Source organism: Oryzias latipes, chromosome 14 (genome assembly GCF_002234675.1).
Source record: "Oryzias latipes chromosome 14, ASM223467v1".
NCBI classification, from domain to species: Eukaryota; Metazoa; Chordata; class Actinopteri; order Beloniformes; family Adrianichthyidae; genus Oryzias; species Oryzias latipes.
The window spans coordinates 12,869,487-12,884,432 of NC_019872.2; the positions used below are offsets into that span (position 1 = coordinate 12,869,487).

General features: G+C 36.1%; 1 protein-coding gene across 6 annotated transcripts in view; it reads left to right on the forward strand.

Annotated features, from left to right (window-relative positions):
• The first annotated feature begins 3,832 nt into the window (after window positions 1–3,832).
• Window positions 3,833–14,946, forward strand: part of LOC101168565 (disks large homolog 2) — a 53,084-nt gene continuing 41,970 nt past the window's right edge. For 3 of the 6 annotated variants that reach the window (XM_020708843.2, XM_020708845.2, XM_020708846.2), the window contains exon 1: window positions 3,835–3,974. In XM_020708843.2, the coding sequence (XP_020564502.1) occupies window positions 3,909–3,974 (66 nt within the window). In that variant the 5' untranslated portion in view covers window positions 3,835–3,908. Of the gene's footprint in view, window positions 3,975–11,550; window positions 11,830–14,946 lie in introns of those variants that run through there. The other 3 variants (XM_020708844.2, XM_020708842.2, XM_011483536.3) reach the window with 3 other exon arrangements.

Genomic DNA, 14,946 nt, shown 5'->3' on the forward strand with positions numbered 1-14,946 from the left:
GCATCGTGCTGCATGTTTTGTTTTCTAAAACGCTATGCTGTTTTTTTAAATATTTGTTTGGCTTTTTAATTGTGATCTTTGTGTTCTTGCGTTGAGGGATTTGTTGATGTGATTTGCACGTCAGGGCCACCGCACTCAAATTTCAACAAATTGAATCAAATTTGTAAAAATTGAAATTTTTGTTATGATGTCATAAAATGTATCTTGAATTTGATGTCACTAAATTTAAAAAGCATATATTTTCAATAATTACTGAAACAACACAAAATGAAAACTCTCTGGTTGTGTAGAATGAGATTCATTTATTTTTATCATGTGGTGGAGCCAACCTTTATTTAATGAATACACATTGATTTTGCAAAGGACTGAATCTTGCAAGCGGCAGTTTGTTTTAACTCCTTATTGCAGTTCTGTTCATCAATTGTAGGCCCAGTAGAAACTGATGAATGATCACCATTCAAAATATTTTAAACCAGGGTTTGGTTTACTTTGATGGAGACACCCAGCAATATGTTTAGATACTATGCAAAACTCAACAGAATTCAAAGATGTCTTTTTCACCATTGAGAGATTATGTTGAAAGTAATGGCTTTTAGCTGGTTGGCAGCTGTCCTTTAAAAATGCACCTTAAAACTAAATGAAACAACTTAACAGGACATTAAAAAACACACATTGGAACAAGAAAACAACTAAAAGTGCCTGTTGTAAATTGATTATTTTCAAAAATCTGTCAAATTATTTTCTAATTTCCACCACAAACAAGTCAGAGCATTTTCAAGATAGATGCAGTAAAAATAGTAAAGCTTTAAAAAGAAGTTTAATATATTCTCCTGGTGGATTTCAAAATGTATGTATATTCACAACATATTTTTATGCACTTAGATATTTAATCTGCTCACTGAGACATGTATGCCCTAAAATGCAGCTCGTATCCCTTTTTCTTCCTAAGGATTATTTAGTTTTATTATGGATTTCATTAATAGAAGAGGATTAACAACATCTAAGTCTTTGATTTGTAATAAGTTTTGCTCTAAAACTGTAAACTCCAGTTGTTTAAGAACAAATCATGACAATTTTTGAATTAATGAGCAGCTTTTCTTTTACCTTGAGTGGCATGACAAAAACCCAGACATTTAAAAACTCCCAATTAATGGAAACCTTGGGTTTAATTGTCTCTAATGATTCCTTTGCAAGGAGCTTTGGTCAGAAATCAGGCCAAGACATTATTTATAATCAAAATTATATTTTGCCTCGTTTTTTTAACCAATTAAGCAAAATTAAAGTTTAAAGATGTTATATCTGTGCCAAATTTGATGATTCAACATATAACTTCATTATTGTTATGATTTCATGTTTTACAATAAAATAAGTTTAGTTTAAAATAAATATATGTAAATAATTTTTTACTTTTTGTGTTTACTGACTGTAAAGTATGATTATTGTAATAACATTTACCTCTAAATAAATACTTTCATTATTTTTTGTTGTTATGTCAAGTTTAATTAAAAAAATGTAAATAAGGGCGAATTATGTTCATATAATATAGCAACACTAATGCAGTTGATGTTAGTCAGGTACACCATATTACCAAAAGTATTCGCTCTCCCATCCAAATGATCAGAATCAGGTCAGAATCAGGTGTCCTGATCACTTGGCCGGGCCACAGGCGTATAAATTCAACAACAGTCATGCAGACTGTTGTTACAAACATTTGTGAAAGAATGGACCGCTCTCAGGAGCTCAGAGAATTCCAGCGTGGAACTGTCATGGGATGTTACCTGTACAACAAATCCAGTCATGAAATTTCCACATTTCTCCTAAATATTCCACAGTCAACTGTCAGCTCTGTCATAACAAAATGGAAGTTTGGGAACGACAGCAACTCAGCCACACAGTGGTAGTCCACGTTTAATGATGGAGAAGGGTCAGCGGATGCTGAAGCGCATATAGTATCAAAGAGATCACAGCGCATGCAGGATGAAAACTGCGTAGCTTTGTGTTGTTGTGGTGCAACAACAGTAAAAGCAAAGTTGTCAACAACAAAAATGGAGGTCATCCAGCAGCTCCTTTTTTCCGCTTGGCTTTTGATACATTGTTTATACAAGTCATTTAATGTTGAGAGACGAGGGGCGGCTAAGCTGAATACGCTGGCACTGGTTTGGTCGTTATGACCTTCCACCAATGGATGAGTTTTATTGTGTGATGACAGTACCTCCCCCCTAACCTACGACCTATGGGGGGCCAAAAACGGTACGATTTCGGTCCAGCTTAATGGGTCCAGACCATACCCGTTGGAGGAAACCAGGCTTTGGAGTAGCCAATCAACCCATGAGGCATGTCTTTGGGCTGTGGGAGGAAGACGAAGTGCCCGGGAAAAACCCACACATGCATTGGGAGAACATGCAAACTCCACACAGAAAGTTTTCAGCTTGGATTTGAACCTTCTTGCTGTGAGGCCAAGGCGCTAACCACTACACCACCGTGCAGCCCTATTTTACTATCAGGTTTTGTAAAAGAATTCAACAACTGTGTGTTAATGTGAGAAAGTGATGTGACAAACTCAGCGCTTACCTCTATTTCTGGTCCTTGCCTCATGTGGAAAGTCTATCTGTGACCTCCCAGGTTGTGTCAATGGGCCAAGCTCTTAAACATATACATCCCTTGGAAGTGATGTGAAGATACTCTTTAATTGGATCAGCTGCGTGTTATGCCTGAAACGCTTCCCAGTTTAATCAAGTTATCAGGGAACCTGTATTGGACACAATTTTTCTCCATCAGAGCAAGAAATAAGCCATAGAAAAGGTCAAATGACTGCAATACTTTGTGGAAAAGACTCACATATTTTCTCTATTTTCTGAGATGGCTTCACCTTCAAATCCTTGACCAATCTATGTTTTTGTTTCTGTTACTCATTTCAAAGAAACGTCACATACTAGGCACAAAAACGTTTAAACTCATTAAGATCCAGGCTTTTTGGAAGAAACTAAAATTTTTAAGAATGTCACATGCATCAAATTTGAGAAACATCATTCTATACATCTCATTCATGTTATGTTTACAGAAGAATGTTTCCATTATATGGGAAAACTGCCTATTTAACTTTATTTCTACATCACAGGTCCTCTGTTGATGTGTGTCACAGTATTTCCTGTTTTCCATAGAGAACCCCAAAAAGATCCAATGGATGAGCTGGAACAAAATGCTAGTGCTGAGAATGCCCCCCCCCCCCCCCCCACACACACACACACAAAAAAAAGTTCTACTTTTGTGTTTGTGTTATCTTAAGCAAAAAGAAGTTGTGGTGTTTTGCACGCATCCATTCTGGTTAACCTCCCTTTGCGTTGCTTATTGGACACTGCACCACGTGGCATATCTTCTCCAGACAGGAGCAATTCTTAGCTCCATAATCTGAACAACAATGAGGTCACCAAACTTAAATGAGATTAACAGATGCAAAGAAACGTTAACCAGCGCTATCTCCACTGAGATGTGTGTTTTTGTGGTGTTTTAATCGCACAAAATGAATTTTAAAAAGCAGAAATTTAACAAACTATATGACAAATGTCTATGATGAGATGAGAGTTCTCATTCATAAGGATTTTAGAGCTTGTAAAGAATTAACTTGGCAAGTCCGGACAAAGTTACATAAAATCAATTAGGAAACATGTCTGTGTTGGTCCTCCTAGGTAAGTTAAAATGATCTCACACTGGCTACGTAAACCTGTACGAGTGGCAGCCCCTACAGAGGAGTGTATGTCATTCATTCACTTTAACGAGTTGAGACTGCCTGAGCTGCATCACTTGAAAAGATTAGCCCTGTTGCTCCGGTGAAGGAAATCCAAGCTGGTAACTGTACTCAGTTAGAGCACCTACTCACTGGGAATACAAGCAGGCCTCTTTGCACACAAATGAAGGCAGTCATCAAGGTCAAAATCTGCAACACAGATCTACACCAGGGTGGCTCTGGCAAGCAGGTACCAGGAGATTTCTAGAGGAAAACTGTTTAAACATTTTTCCCAACTTATCCTAAAAAGCAAGGGTTGTGTTATCCGAGTAGCTGAGGATCTTAAAGGTGATTGTGTAGCAGGTATTTTGATGCTTGGTTTGTAGTGCATTTTTAAAGACAGTGATGCTCGATATCTATTTGTGAGCTGCAGCTGACAGAAAATCTTTGTGCGGATTGTCGTGCTAACTGCTGTTACTTTTTAATCCCTGGTCTACTATGCAGTGGAGGTGATTTACAAAACACACTTAAATTGGACTTTACATGTAATTTTCTACCATTTTTCCTGTTCCAGAGACACAATAACATTCAGTGTTAGCTCCCCCTTCAACTGGGAGACAGAGTTCATGGGGCTAATATACTTTAGATTTTTGTTTTTTCACACAATGGGGACTGACTTCTTCTATTTGAGCCAGGTTCCGGCGTTGCCTGATAGTATCACAGTTTTCCAGCCCAGAAGTCATCAAATAATCACCTGACCTCACAAAAACCTGTTAGCTGTAATTAGCAACTTTGTTAGTACAACTTTGAGACCATTTTTAATATTACATTCACCCTTTTCCAGTCAATCAAACCAAACATTAAATAATGAACTGGTATTGTACTTTATAAATGACCGCACAATCTGGCAACACTGAAAGGGAGAAACGGGACCGGGTCAGTAGGTGGCCTATCTGTGGTCAATTTAAAAATCCATGACTACTATTCATTTTTTTAACGTATTAACTTAATGAACATTTATGGGTCGTAGACTTTTGACTGAGATGTAGTTGCTGAATTATTAGCTTTAGAACAGTCAAATTTAGATGTGTTTCAATGACAATTGGGTTTTTCGCTCTGCCTATTTGGCAAGTTTGGGACAGGTCCATAGTTTTGGGACGTATCTAGCCAAACACAAAGCTGAGAAACTGGCTTCTAATGCGACAGTGAAACACTGTGAGCTGTAGTCACCCCATGCTTTGTCTGTCCCTGTGGTGCAGTCTTAGCTTTCACGGTGACATAGATTGCTGCTGTGTGAAAAACTGATACAAGTGCATGTGTCTAAAGTTGGAAGCATCTTGGTTTGAAATGTCTCAAAAATCTGTCTCCAGGCGTTTTCTTTCACAGCTCTATTCCGATAAATAAAAAACTTGGTGTCACATAAATCCATCCGGGCGTAGAATGCAGAAGCACAAAGCATTGGTTCACGTGCGTTTACAAAGTCTTTTCATTAAAAGTGGTCGCTTAAACTTGTGTGGCATTCAGCACATCACACATGTTCTACAGCACCAGAGTTTCTGCAAAATATTTCTTCTATAAATCTATCCATGATCTTTCCCCCTATACCTTTCTGACCTTGTTTATGTTGCTACACTGGCCCATTCCCTCAGACCGTCCTCCTTCCTCTAATAGTTGGTTCTCCCCTCTGTTTGTCTCATCACTGTGGGGAGCATTTACCTGTTTTGCCCCCCAGTTTTGGAACTCCCTTTCTCCCAACCTCTGAAACGTTGGTTTGTTCTTCACTAGCAAGCTTGAAGACCCACTCTGATGAAAATTGTGTTTTTGGTGTTTTCAACGTGTTTTTGCAGCATTTTCCTCATGATTCAGGACATATGTTAAGAAAACTAAGCTTAAAATTGTATTTCTGAGTTTAATATTTATTGAAATCATTGTCGATCAGCAGCAGACGAAAAACTGTGTTTGAAAAAGTCTATGACGTATTTACTGGGCGGGCCACAAGCTTCCACTCCACAATGGTGAAGGGAAGGGGGGTGGGCTTACTCTGCGTCAACAGTCCACAACTCAGAAGCAAATTTCGAATGAAGTCCTGCTGTTCTGCAGAAACTAGGTCTTGGAAAACGACACAGTTTTTGATTTTGGCTAATGATGGCCAAAATCAAGAACAAAAGATGATCATCTGAGTCTTTGAATTTCACCTTTTCTGACTTGTATACTGTCCTGAAACTAGAATACACTTGCCTCTTTTAAAACTGCATATTTTTAACTGATCCTGTGTTTTTTAAGTCTTTATTTTATTGTACTCCAAACAAATGAAATATATTAATATTGTTATTTATAAATAATTGATCTCTTACCCAACACTGGGATCATGTTGCAGACGTTTTCTAGATTGAATTTTGACATATTGTTATTATCGTCTGACAATCAGTTCCCCCAAAAGTCATATTCTAGAATTAGATAAAAGCCGATTTTATTTGCCCTGGAAATAAAATCTTGCTGTTTCAGAGTCTGGTCAGTAAGAAGATGACTCCACAACCTGCTTATTTTTTGTTTTTGACTCTTTTAATGTATTTGTGCTCTAAGCACAAATCTGCAGGCTTTAGACATTTCCACCTTTAACCTTGGATGATATGCAGCTTAATGCAGCCTGCTAAGTAGGCTCAGTGTAAGCTTTGATCACACACTGCACAAGACTTCAATGGCAGACAAGTTGCCTGACAGCGGCTTATGAATTACTGTTCCATAATACATTGCAGGCACGTACAGCTGCTGTCCCGACCAAGGGAATCTAAAAATGGACTAGAAAAGTTAGAATCTCCTCTTTTAATCCTGTTGCGTATGCAATAAAAACATCGTGATGGGCCTTAATTCAAGCTATATTAGGTACAAACATAATGTTGTGGGCTATAATTGATCACAGAAGGCTTTTAGATTATTTATCTGTAAAAAGAAACCAGTGTTACTTGATATTTAATACTTCAGTAGTTGTGAAAAACTTGATTGTGGTTTGCATTCAGCTCACTTAAAGGTTTGAGAGGAAATAATGTGCACATCAAAGTTCAGCCCTTAAATGCGTTATGAGTGTGTACAGAGTTTAGCATCACAGTCACAACAGTGGAAAATTTCTGCTCTGCGTTCTTGTGGCTACCTCATGGGGGATAAATTTAGACTTTGGGGTAGGAGACAGAGACTGATGGGTTACTTGTCAAATGCTTTCATATTGTTCTTTAAAAATCTGCTTTTAGTGAGAAAAACTTGTTTCTACGACAGAAAACTCTAATTATCATTTTCAGCCTGCAAATGTTTCAAACGGTTCAAACGTTTGATGCAAGGCCACCAACTTTTATTAAGACATCTGATTGGTTAGTTAATATAATTTAAATAACTTGAGCTATAGCAAAAATATCATGAAAAAAATAGGATTTCCCAGAACATGTTAATGAATGTAGCAGAGCACGAATGGTTATTCTGACGGATGTAATGACTGAGTAACAGCTGTTAATTTTCTCTATAGAAGTCTATGGAATTTCAGCTTTTTGGAACCAGCAGATACTTCCTATTCGGAATGCGGGGGGAGGGGTTGTTCAGTCCAGTCCTTATTTAACTATCACTGGCTGTAAGCCAGCTGGAGAGAGTGTAAACAGATGGATAACAGGAAGTGGGGACAGGCTTACTTTATGCCAGCATTTCTGCCCACAGCTCAAAGGCAATGTCTAATGAAGTACTGCCGCTCTGCAGAAACTATGTCCTAGAAAACGACACAGGTTTTTGATTTAGCCTACAAAGAGCATAATCATATTTAAAAGACCCTTGGGAATGCTTTTACAATAGTTTAAAAGGGTTTAAGGTGGGACTTTAAGGCCATTCTGGGAATTGTCTGTACCTTTTTGTCTACATGCATGATAATTTTGAATGGTAAGTTCTTGGTATCCACCATTTATGTGTAAAAAAATGTGAACTGGTACCTTTTAAATTTAGATCATTGATTTTTTATTTTTTTTGTTGTAGTTGAAAAACTAAAAAATTTTAGTGTTTTTTTCTGCCATTAGAAGATTAATAATAGTTTGATAGAAATCTTTTTTTGTCTTATCATTTTAGTACGTGAAACAAAAACAAGACATGATTATAGCAAACATTGGCATTTCACAAGTGTGCTTAAAATGTGAAAATGAAAATTATTCTACATTGTTAAACTGTCATAATTGAAGCAAAATATACTATTGCCTTCAATGTTTTCTGCTGTGTGCTTCTAACTGTGTGTAAATATTCACTTGCAGATGCTCAAAATGCACTAACAAAAAATGGATTTTGATCCATTTTTTCATCTATTTATGGCACTTCTTTAGTGCCATCACTTTAACTCCAGTAGCATGTTGAATGAGGATTTATGGTTTTGTTTTGTTTGAGGACATGTCTAAAATATTCCTCCTTTGAGCCGTCCAGAACCTGCACAAATCAGAGGGGTAAACCATCTGATATTTAGGAACAGCAATATATTCCAAAGTCAAAATGAGCAATCTCCCTTTTTGCAACAGCAGCAGGTCATGGCCCTAAGACTTTAAAGGACTCATTATTATTCATCCAGCTGCAAACTGCTTAAGGTCTCTATTTGATTGAGTCAGGGTGAATGCTGTAGCATGACTAAGCTTCTCCATGGAGATTTTTCCCAAGCCTCTGCTGCTGCTATAGCATCTTTTTGCGGCTGTGATTAATCTGGATCCGTGCTTATGCGCAGGTGTTCAGAGCTGCAGTCACAGCAGCAGATTGAGTTTGAGCATGCTCATAATTGTGTCTCCTGCAGATGAGGAGGGGAAGCAAAAATGAATCAGGCTACAAGTCCACTACATGGACTGGAAAATCAGGGTGCTGTATGAATAGGAAGTTATGCAAATATCAGCAAAACCCAGCTAAAACTTGAGTAGGACTTTCATCTCTTTTGTCGGTGCAGCTGCTGAGCAGGAACATGTTTAAAATAGGTTTCGGTTATAAGACAAACAAATGTCTCTGGATAAATGCTCTTGTGCCAGCAGATGACATGAATTGAAAACTATCAAACAACAAAGCAAATTTATCTATGAATAATAATTAACATGCAAAAAACGTACATTTACATACAGAAGCTTGTGCAACACAAAAGTCATACATGACATGCAAAACAACATATCTTTAAAGTGCAATTTTTGGCAATTATTTTTACAGCTTTTGCATTTTTCTATTTAGTAATGGCCTAATAAGATTAAATATAAGGAAAAAATAGGTCTTAAAATCGCTAAAACATTTATAGAATGGTATAAAAAAATAGGTTTTAGATATTAAGATGAAAAAACGTTTTTTTAAAGCAAATAACATATTCTGTTACAACATAATACTTTAAGAAAGTTAAAAAACTTAACATTTGAATTATCTTTTTGGTGGAGAGCTATTAGCTAACAAATAGCATTTTTTTAAGTATTCCAAGCTTTTTTCTATTTATTTTAATTTACATGCAAAACTTTCAGATTAAAAAACAAAACATAATTAATATCAGGACTCCCCGAAAGGACCCGAATCTTTTAATATCAGAATTAATGAAAAAGGAAAAGTGTGCAGAAGTTTTTGCAAGCCAGAAAAGAACATAATGAAAAAAAATCTCATTTATGCTATAAAGTTTTCAGGCTATTGAGTATCTTGAAAACAAATATCACAATTAGTCAAAAGATCTTGCGACAAATGAAACCCAAAGGAGACGCGACGTGCAAAGCATGTGCAGTGTTTTCAGTAGGTTGTGTAATTTGTACAACCCTCTTCTGCACAGTCAGCCAAAGATTATTATTAGAACACATTATCACATCAAACCAGTAATTATTGCTGCACATTGCAGTCTGAGTAAAGAAAATCAACAGTTTATTAATTTTAATTTAAAACATTTCAGTAATCATTATTGCACATTACATGATGTGATACTGAGTGATGAGTTGTAATTAAAAGAGCTTTGATTATTTCACCACAATCAAGTTCACGCATGTATTTGGACTTATTAAAAAAACCTGTTGATCTTTACCGCCTCTTCATATCATGAAATCAGAGTTTCTTTATACATTGAATAGTTGAACATTGTTTAAGCTCATTGCTCAGCCTGTTCCAAATTTTAGTGCTGCACACAGACACACAGAAACTTGTCTTTGTTTTTCTTTTCATTTGATCTTGAAGTTTCTACATCCCCTCAGTTTGTAGCCTCCTTCATTTCCTAAGAACTGTTTTTGGATATTGCATGGTAACGATTTCCCACTAGCTCTGCATAGAAGTTGTGAGATGTAAAACCAACAAGGTCATACCGGTTTGAAAACTTTCTGATGGCTTGTTTTTAGAGTAAAAAGAGAGGATTTAGTGAACTCTTATAATTATCCCCCCAAATCTTTATACAGAAGGTGAAATGTAGTTATAATAAGGAGCAGTACTCTACTTTTGTCTTCTAATATATGTTTAGATTTATTTATGATTGAAATATTATTTTAGACTTTAGTTTGTGTTGGATGTGTAGCTTCCAACTTAGTTTGTCATCAATAACAACCCCTAAGAATGTGATTTCTTTAAAACTTTCAATTGAGACATTATTTATTTTAATTGAGAGCTCAGTATTGGCATTATAAATACCAAAATATCACTTTGGTTTTATTGAGGCTCAAAGATAATTTGTTGTAATCCATTCATGATTTTATTTTGCTTTGTTCACCACATTGATAAGTTCCCGATTGTCTGTAGAACAGATTATATTTTTATTATTGGGAAATACTATTTGTAATGAACTGGCACGCTGTTGGAGTTTTGTCTTTTTCCTCATAGATGGGTAGACTCCTGGCAGTAAAAATGTTGATATCAAAACTGATTCAAGAACTACGATTTCCATAGGTCCAAAGTTTTGTCAATGCAAATGCTCTAAGATCATGGATTTAACACTGCAATCAAGCCCCAACATCTGAACCCCACCTGGAAATGATCAAAAGCTGCATTTCTTCATATGACAATTGCAGGGTTGTTTCATAAGGCAGTCTTCCAGTTTTGAATCTTTTTATATGTTTATTACTTTCTAACTTCATTCTTTATTTTTGCCACACAAAATCCTCCAGGTGATGTAAACTAGTGTCTTGGCATACAGATCTTAGTTTTGGTCGACCTTTTAAAAGTTCCTGTTGAGTCAAACAATTTATAGTTATATGACATAATAACTTTTTAAAATTATAGGTTGAGTGCCCATGCCTTCAATAATGTCAAGGAAAATTGTTTCTAAAAAACCATAGCTATTGGCCAATATTGTACTCCGCACTGATAAAAAAAAAAAAAAAAGTTAGTTGAATTTCTGGGGTGACTATATGAATAGAAAAAAAAGCTGAACCATTTTGTCAGAAAAAAATCTATTACTAACCCTGAAATTTGTCTTTGATTAAAAAAAATACTCTATTTTGTGTATTAGTACATTTATGATTTTTCGGTGGATTAAAATGTCAACAATAGAAATGACTACTAATAAGAAGCTTAAAAAATGTTTTAACAAAAAGTTGATATAAATGAATTTGTGGTTAGTTTCAGAACTCTTTTTGTATCCTCCACATTACCTTACATTGAAATGAGGGAATATAACATTGAAAAAAATATATGTTTAATGCTTTTAACAAGAATTAGTGAATTAAACCTTAAATTAGGCTCAGAGACTATATATTATTTCAAATGTTGATAAGATTAAAGTAAATTACATGTTTTGTTCTTTCAACTTCTATTTCCCGCGCTTGTGTAACTCTGTGAAACGTCCGGGCTAAACGACTACAACCAAGAATATGGTTCCTACTTGGCTGGGGGAAAAAAACGCTACAGTGGGGCGGGGTGTCGGGGTTTTGTCGCAGTTGGCGATGCAGCATTATAGAAATAGTTCTAACACAACACTGCCTGTGTTTCCACACACATTTTTACTCCGTAGACTTTATGCTGCAACACGGTGGGCGGTAGTTTTCATGTGAGTACTTTTTTTCCTAGTACCGGGCAGAATTTTCCGCACGCAGCCCCCCCGGCGTACCCACACAAAAAAAGCTTGATGTACGAGCATGCAGGAGGAGAGGGGGAAAAGCGTGGGGGTGAGTAAACACTTTTAACAGTTCGGTGAATTTCGGTTCGTGTTGTCCACGTTTTTGCTGGGGAAGTGGCTCGGCGGCTGGGTTTGAGTTGAAACTGCAGAAACTAAAGTCTCTTTCTTCCAGTCTCTTCTCCAGCGCATCAGCCCCCTCCCCTCCCTGCTCCTGTCAGCTGAACATCCATTCACTGATAAGTGCGTGGAAGCCGTTCATGTATGAGGGGGGGCTGCTTTGTGATGCGGTTGGGATGAAACGGGAACTCCTGTGTGGATGAGACTGTGGGAAACAGGTGACGGGGAGAGGGATGCTCTGTTGGAACATCGCTGTTGTGTAATTGACTGAAGCGACTGCAAGAAAAGACCATAAAAACATTGGGATGACAATATGGCTCTTGATTATATAGAATCATATATATAAACAAAAATGCTCATTAGTACTTTGAATAAAACCGGTGATGCACTTCCTGCTTCTTTAAACCATTTATTAACTGGATTGTTTTATTAATAATGTGACAATAAATATATTATTTAGGTTATTTTCATTTTTCAAGACTCACTCCAGTGAAAATTTGTGTTTTTGTGGTGTTTTGAACATAGTCTTGTAGCATTTTTCTCATGGAGGACATACATAAAGAAAATTGAATTTCTGAGTATTTCTTCGTTGTGAATCAGGAGCAGATGAAAAAAATGCAGTTGGACAAAGCTTGTGGTTGTAGGCCACAAGCTCCTTGCTCCGCTGCATTCCGCTGCATCCACTTGCAGGTGAATAGATCCATGTAGGTCTTTGTTTTCGTGGTCCGAACTGGCATCTGGCTCAAAACTGTGGGGCTGGATAGCTGATGAGGAAGACGTAAGCTAGCGGGAGAGAGTGCAAACAGATGGATGACGGGAAGTGGAGACAGGCTTACTCGATGCCATCAGTGTCGCAATCAGAGGTGAATTTCTATTGGACTCCTGCCGCTTTGCAGAAACTATGTCGTAGGAACACGACACAGGTTTATTTTGCCTACAAAGATCTTAATCATAGTTAATAGACTGCTGGGAACACTTTTAAAGTAGATAAACTGATGATTGGATTTGGCCTTTAATGGGATGTTTCTTTAAAATGTGAAAATTAACTAAAAAATTGAAGTTTTCTCATTTTTAAGTAGGTGATTGTGGTTTAAGAGGTGGGGTGTTTCCCCGAACAACAGACTAGATTGGAAATGTAACCCTGAAGTTGTTTATGAACTAGAACAAAGCACGCTCTATGATGTAACAAAGGTTTTGACCCTTCCGTGTTTCCAGAGAGGTATTGCATTTCTTTCACAACAATCATAAAGAGGCCATGCAGTCTTCTGCCACACTCAGTGATCCTAAGAAACTGACTGTTCCTCAGTAGCATCTTTGGCTGATTGTGCAGAAGAGGGTTGTACAAATTACACAACCTACTGAAAACACTGCACATGCTTTGCACGTCGCGTCTCCTTTGGGTTTCATTTGTCGCACGATCTTTTGACTAATTGTGATATTTTTTGTCAGGATACTAAAAAGCCTGAAAGCTTTATAGCATAAATGAGATTTTTTTTCATTATGTTCTTTTCTGGCTTGCAAAAAAATCTGCATACTTTTCCTTCTTCATTAATTCTGATATTAAAAAATTAAAATGTTAACTTTTTTAACTTTCTTAATTTATTATGTACTAACAGAATATGTTATTTGCTTAAAAAAATATTTTTTAACTTAACATCTGAAACCTATATTTTTCTATAAATATTTTAGCAATTTTTAAACATTTTATTCCCTTATATTTAATCTTATTAGGCCATTACTAAATAAAAAAATGCAAAAGCTGTAAAAATGATTGCCAAAATATATTTTAAATTTGATATATTTAACTAATTTATAAAATTTTCATTTTTTAGCATATCATCGTTAAAGCTTTTGCCCTTTTTTTCCCAGTGGCCAGTAAATTAATTGTCTGTCTTTAACTTTGTTTGGGATATTCACAACTTTTTTGTGGCTTATTCAACTTTAAGCAAACAGTTTTCAAATTTCCTCAAACGTAGCGTAAATGTGCTCACTTCTATTCTGATGCATTCAGATTCACAGTTGCATTTGATTGAGGCTTCCTTCTTAAAAATAGCAGAACTCGTGAGCTGGTTTGGTTTTAAAAAAAAAAGCGTATGAAATGCATGGAGGGAAATTGCGAGATGACAGATGCAGGCTTGTCTGTGCTCCTCTTAAAAAAAGTGTAGAGTTCTGCATTACTACACTGCTTCTGTGACTTAGAAGAAGTTACTTTTACTGAATGATTTCAAAACATGAAGTCTGACTGATGTTTTTGTAAACTCATAACATTCTTCTGGCTTTCAAAAGTGCACAAATGTGACCTCAAACGAGCCCTAAAGTGAACCCTTTTCTTAGTTTAGTGTGTACTAAGCTTCTTTTTTACACCCTTTATGATGGACCCTTTTAAAAAAATAAAGATTTAACACAGTGCAAAGTAGGGCTGCACGATAGGAAAACTATGGAAGCATATGTGTCCCATATTTCAAAATAAAAGTCTATACTGGAAATGCTTCTACATTTTCTCAATGCAACTGCATCAATTGACTCAAAAATTAAATAAAAAATGCAATCCCCTCTTTGCATTATCGCTTGAATTACGTCACAGAGTGAGTGGTTTTGAAGTTGAAAATGAAAAGGGGAGGATTGATTTTTAATTTGATTTTCGAGTCAATTGATGCAGTTACATTATGAAAATGAAAAAGCATTTCTGGTCATTCATTTTAACTGTCAATTCAGATATTTCTAATTGAATATTGCTACACATTTACTAGAGAACTTTTAGAAAATCAAAGATCAAATACCATTTTCTTATCATTTTATTTAAGTGACAGAAGGAGGGGCGTTGAAGAAGAAAAAGCCGATTGGCGGATTTATTTTTAATTTTATTTTTGAGTCAGCAGAGATAGCTTTATTGTGAAAATGAAAAAGGTATTTCCGGTATTGACTTTTATTTTGAAATATGAGTCAACTGTGCTTCCGTAGAAAGTAGCGATATTAGTGATCAATATTTTGATATATGAATGAATGGTGAATAAAAAAAACAACAACTAACATAAATTGTACTCCAAAT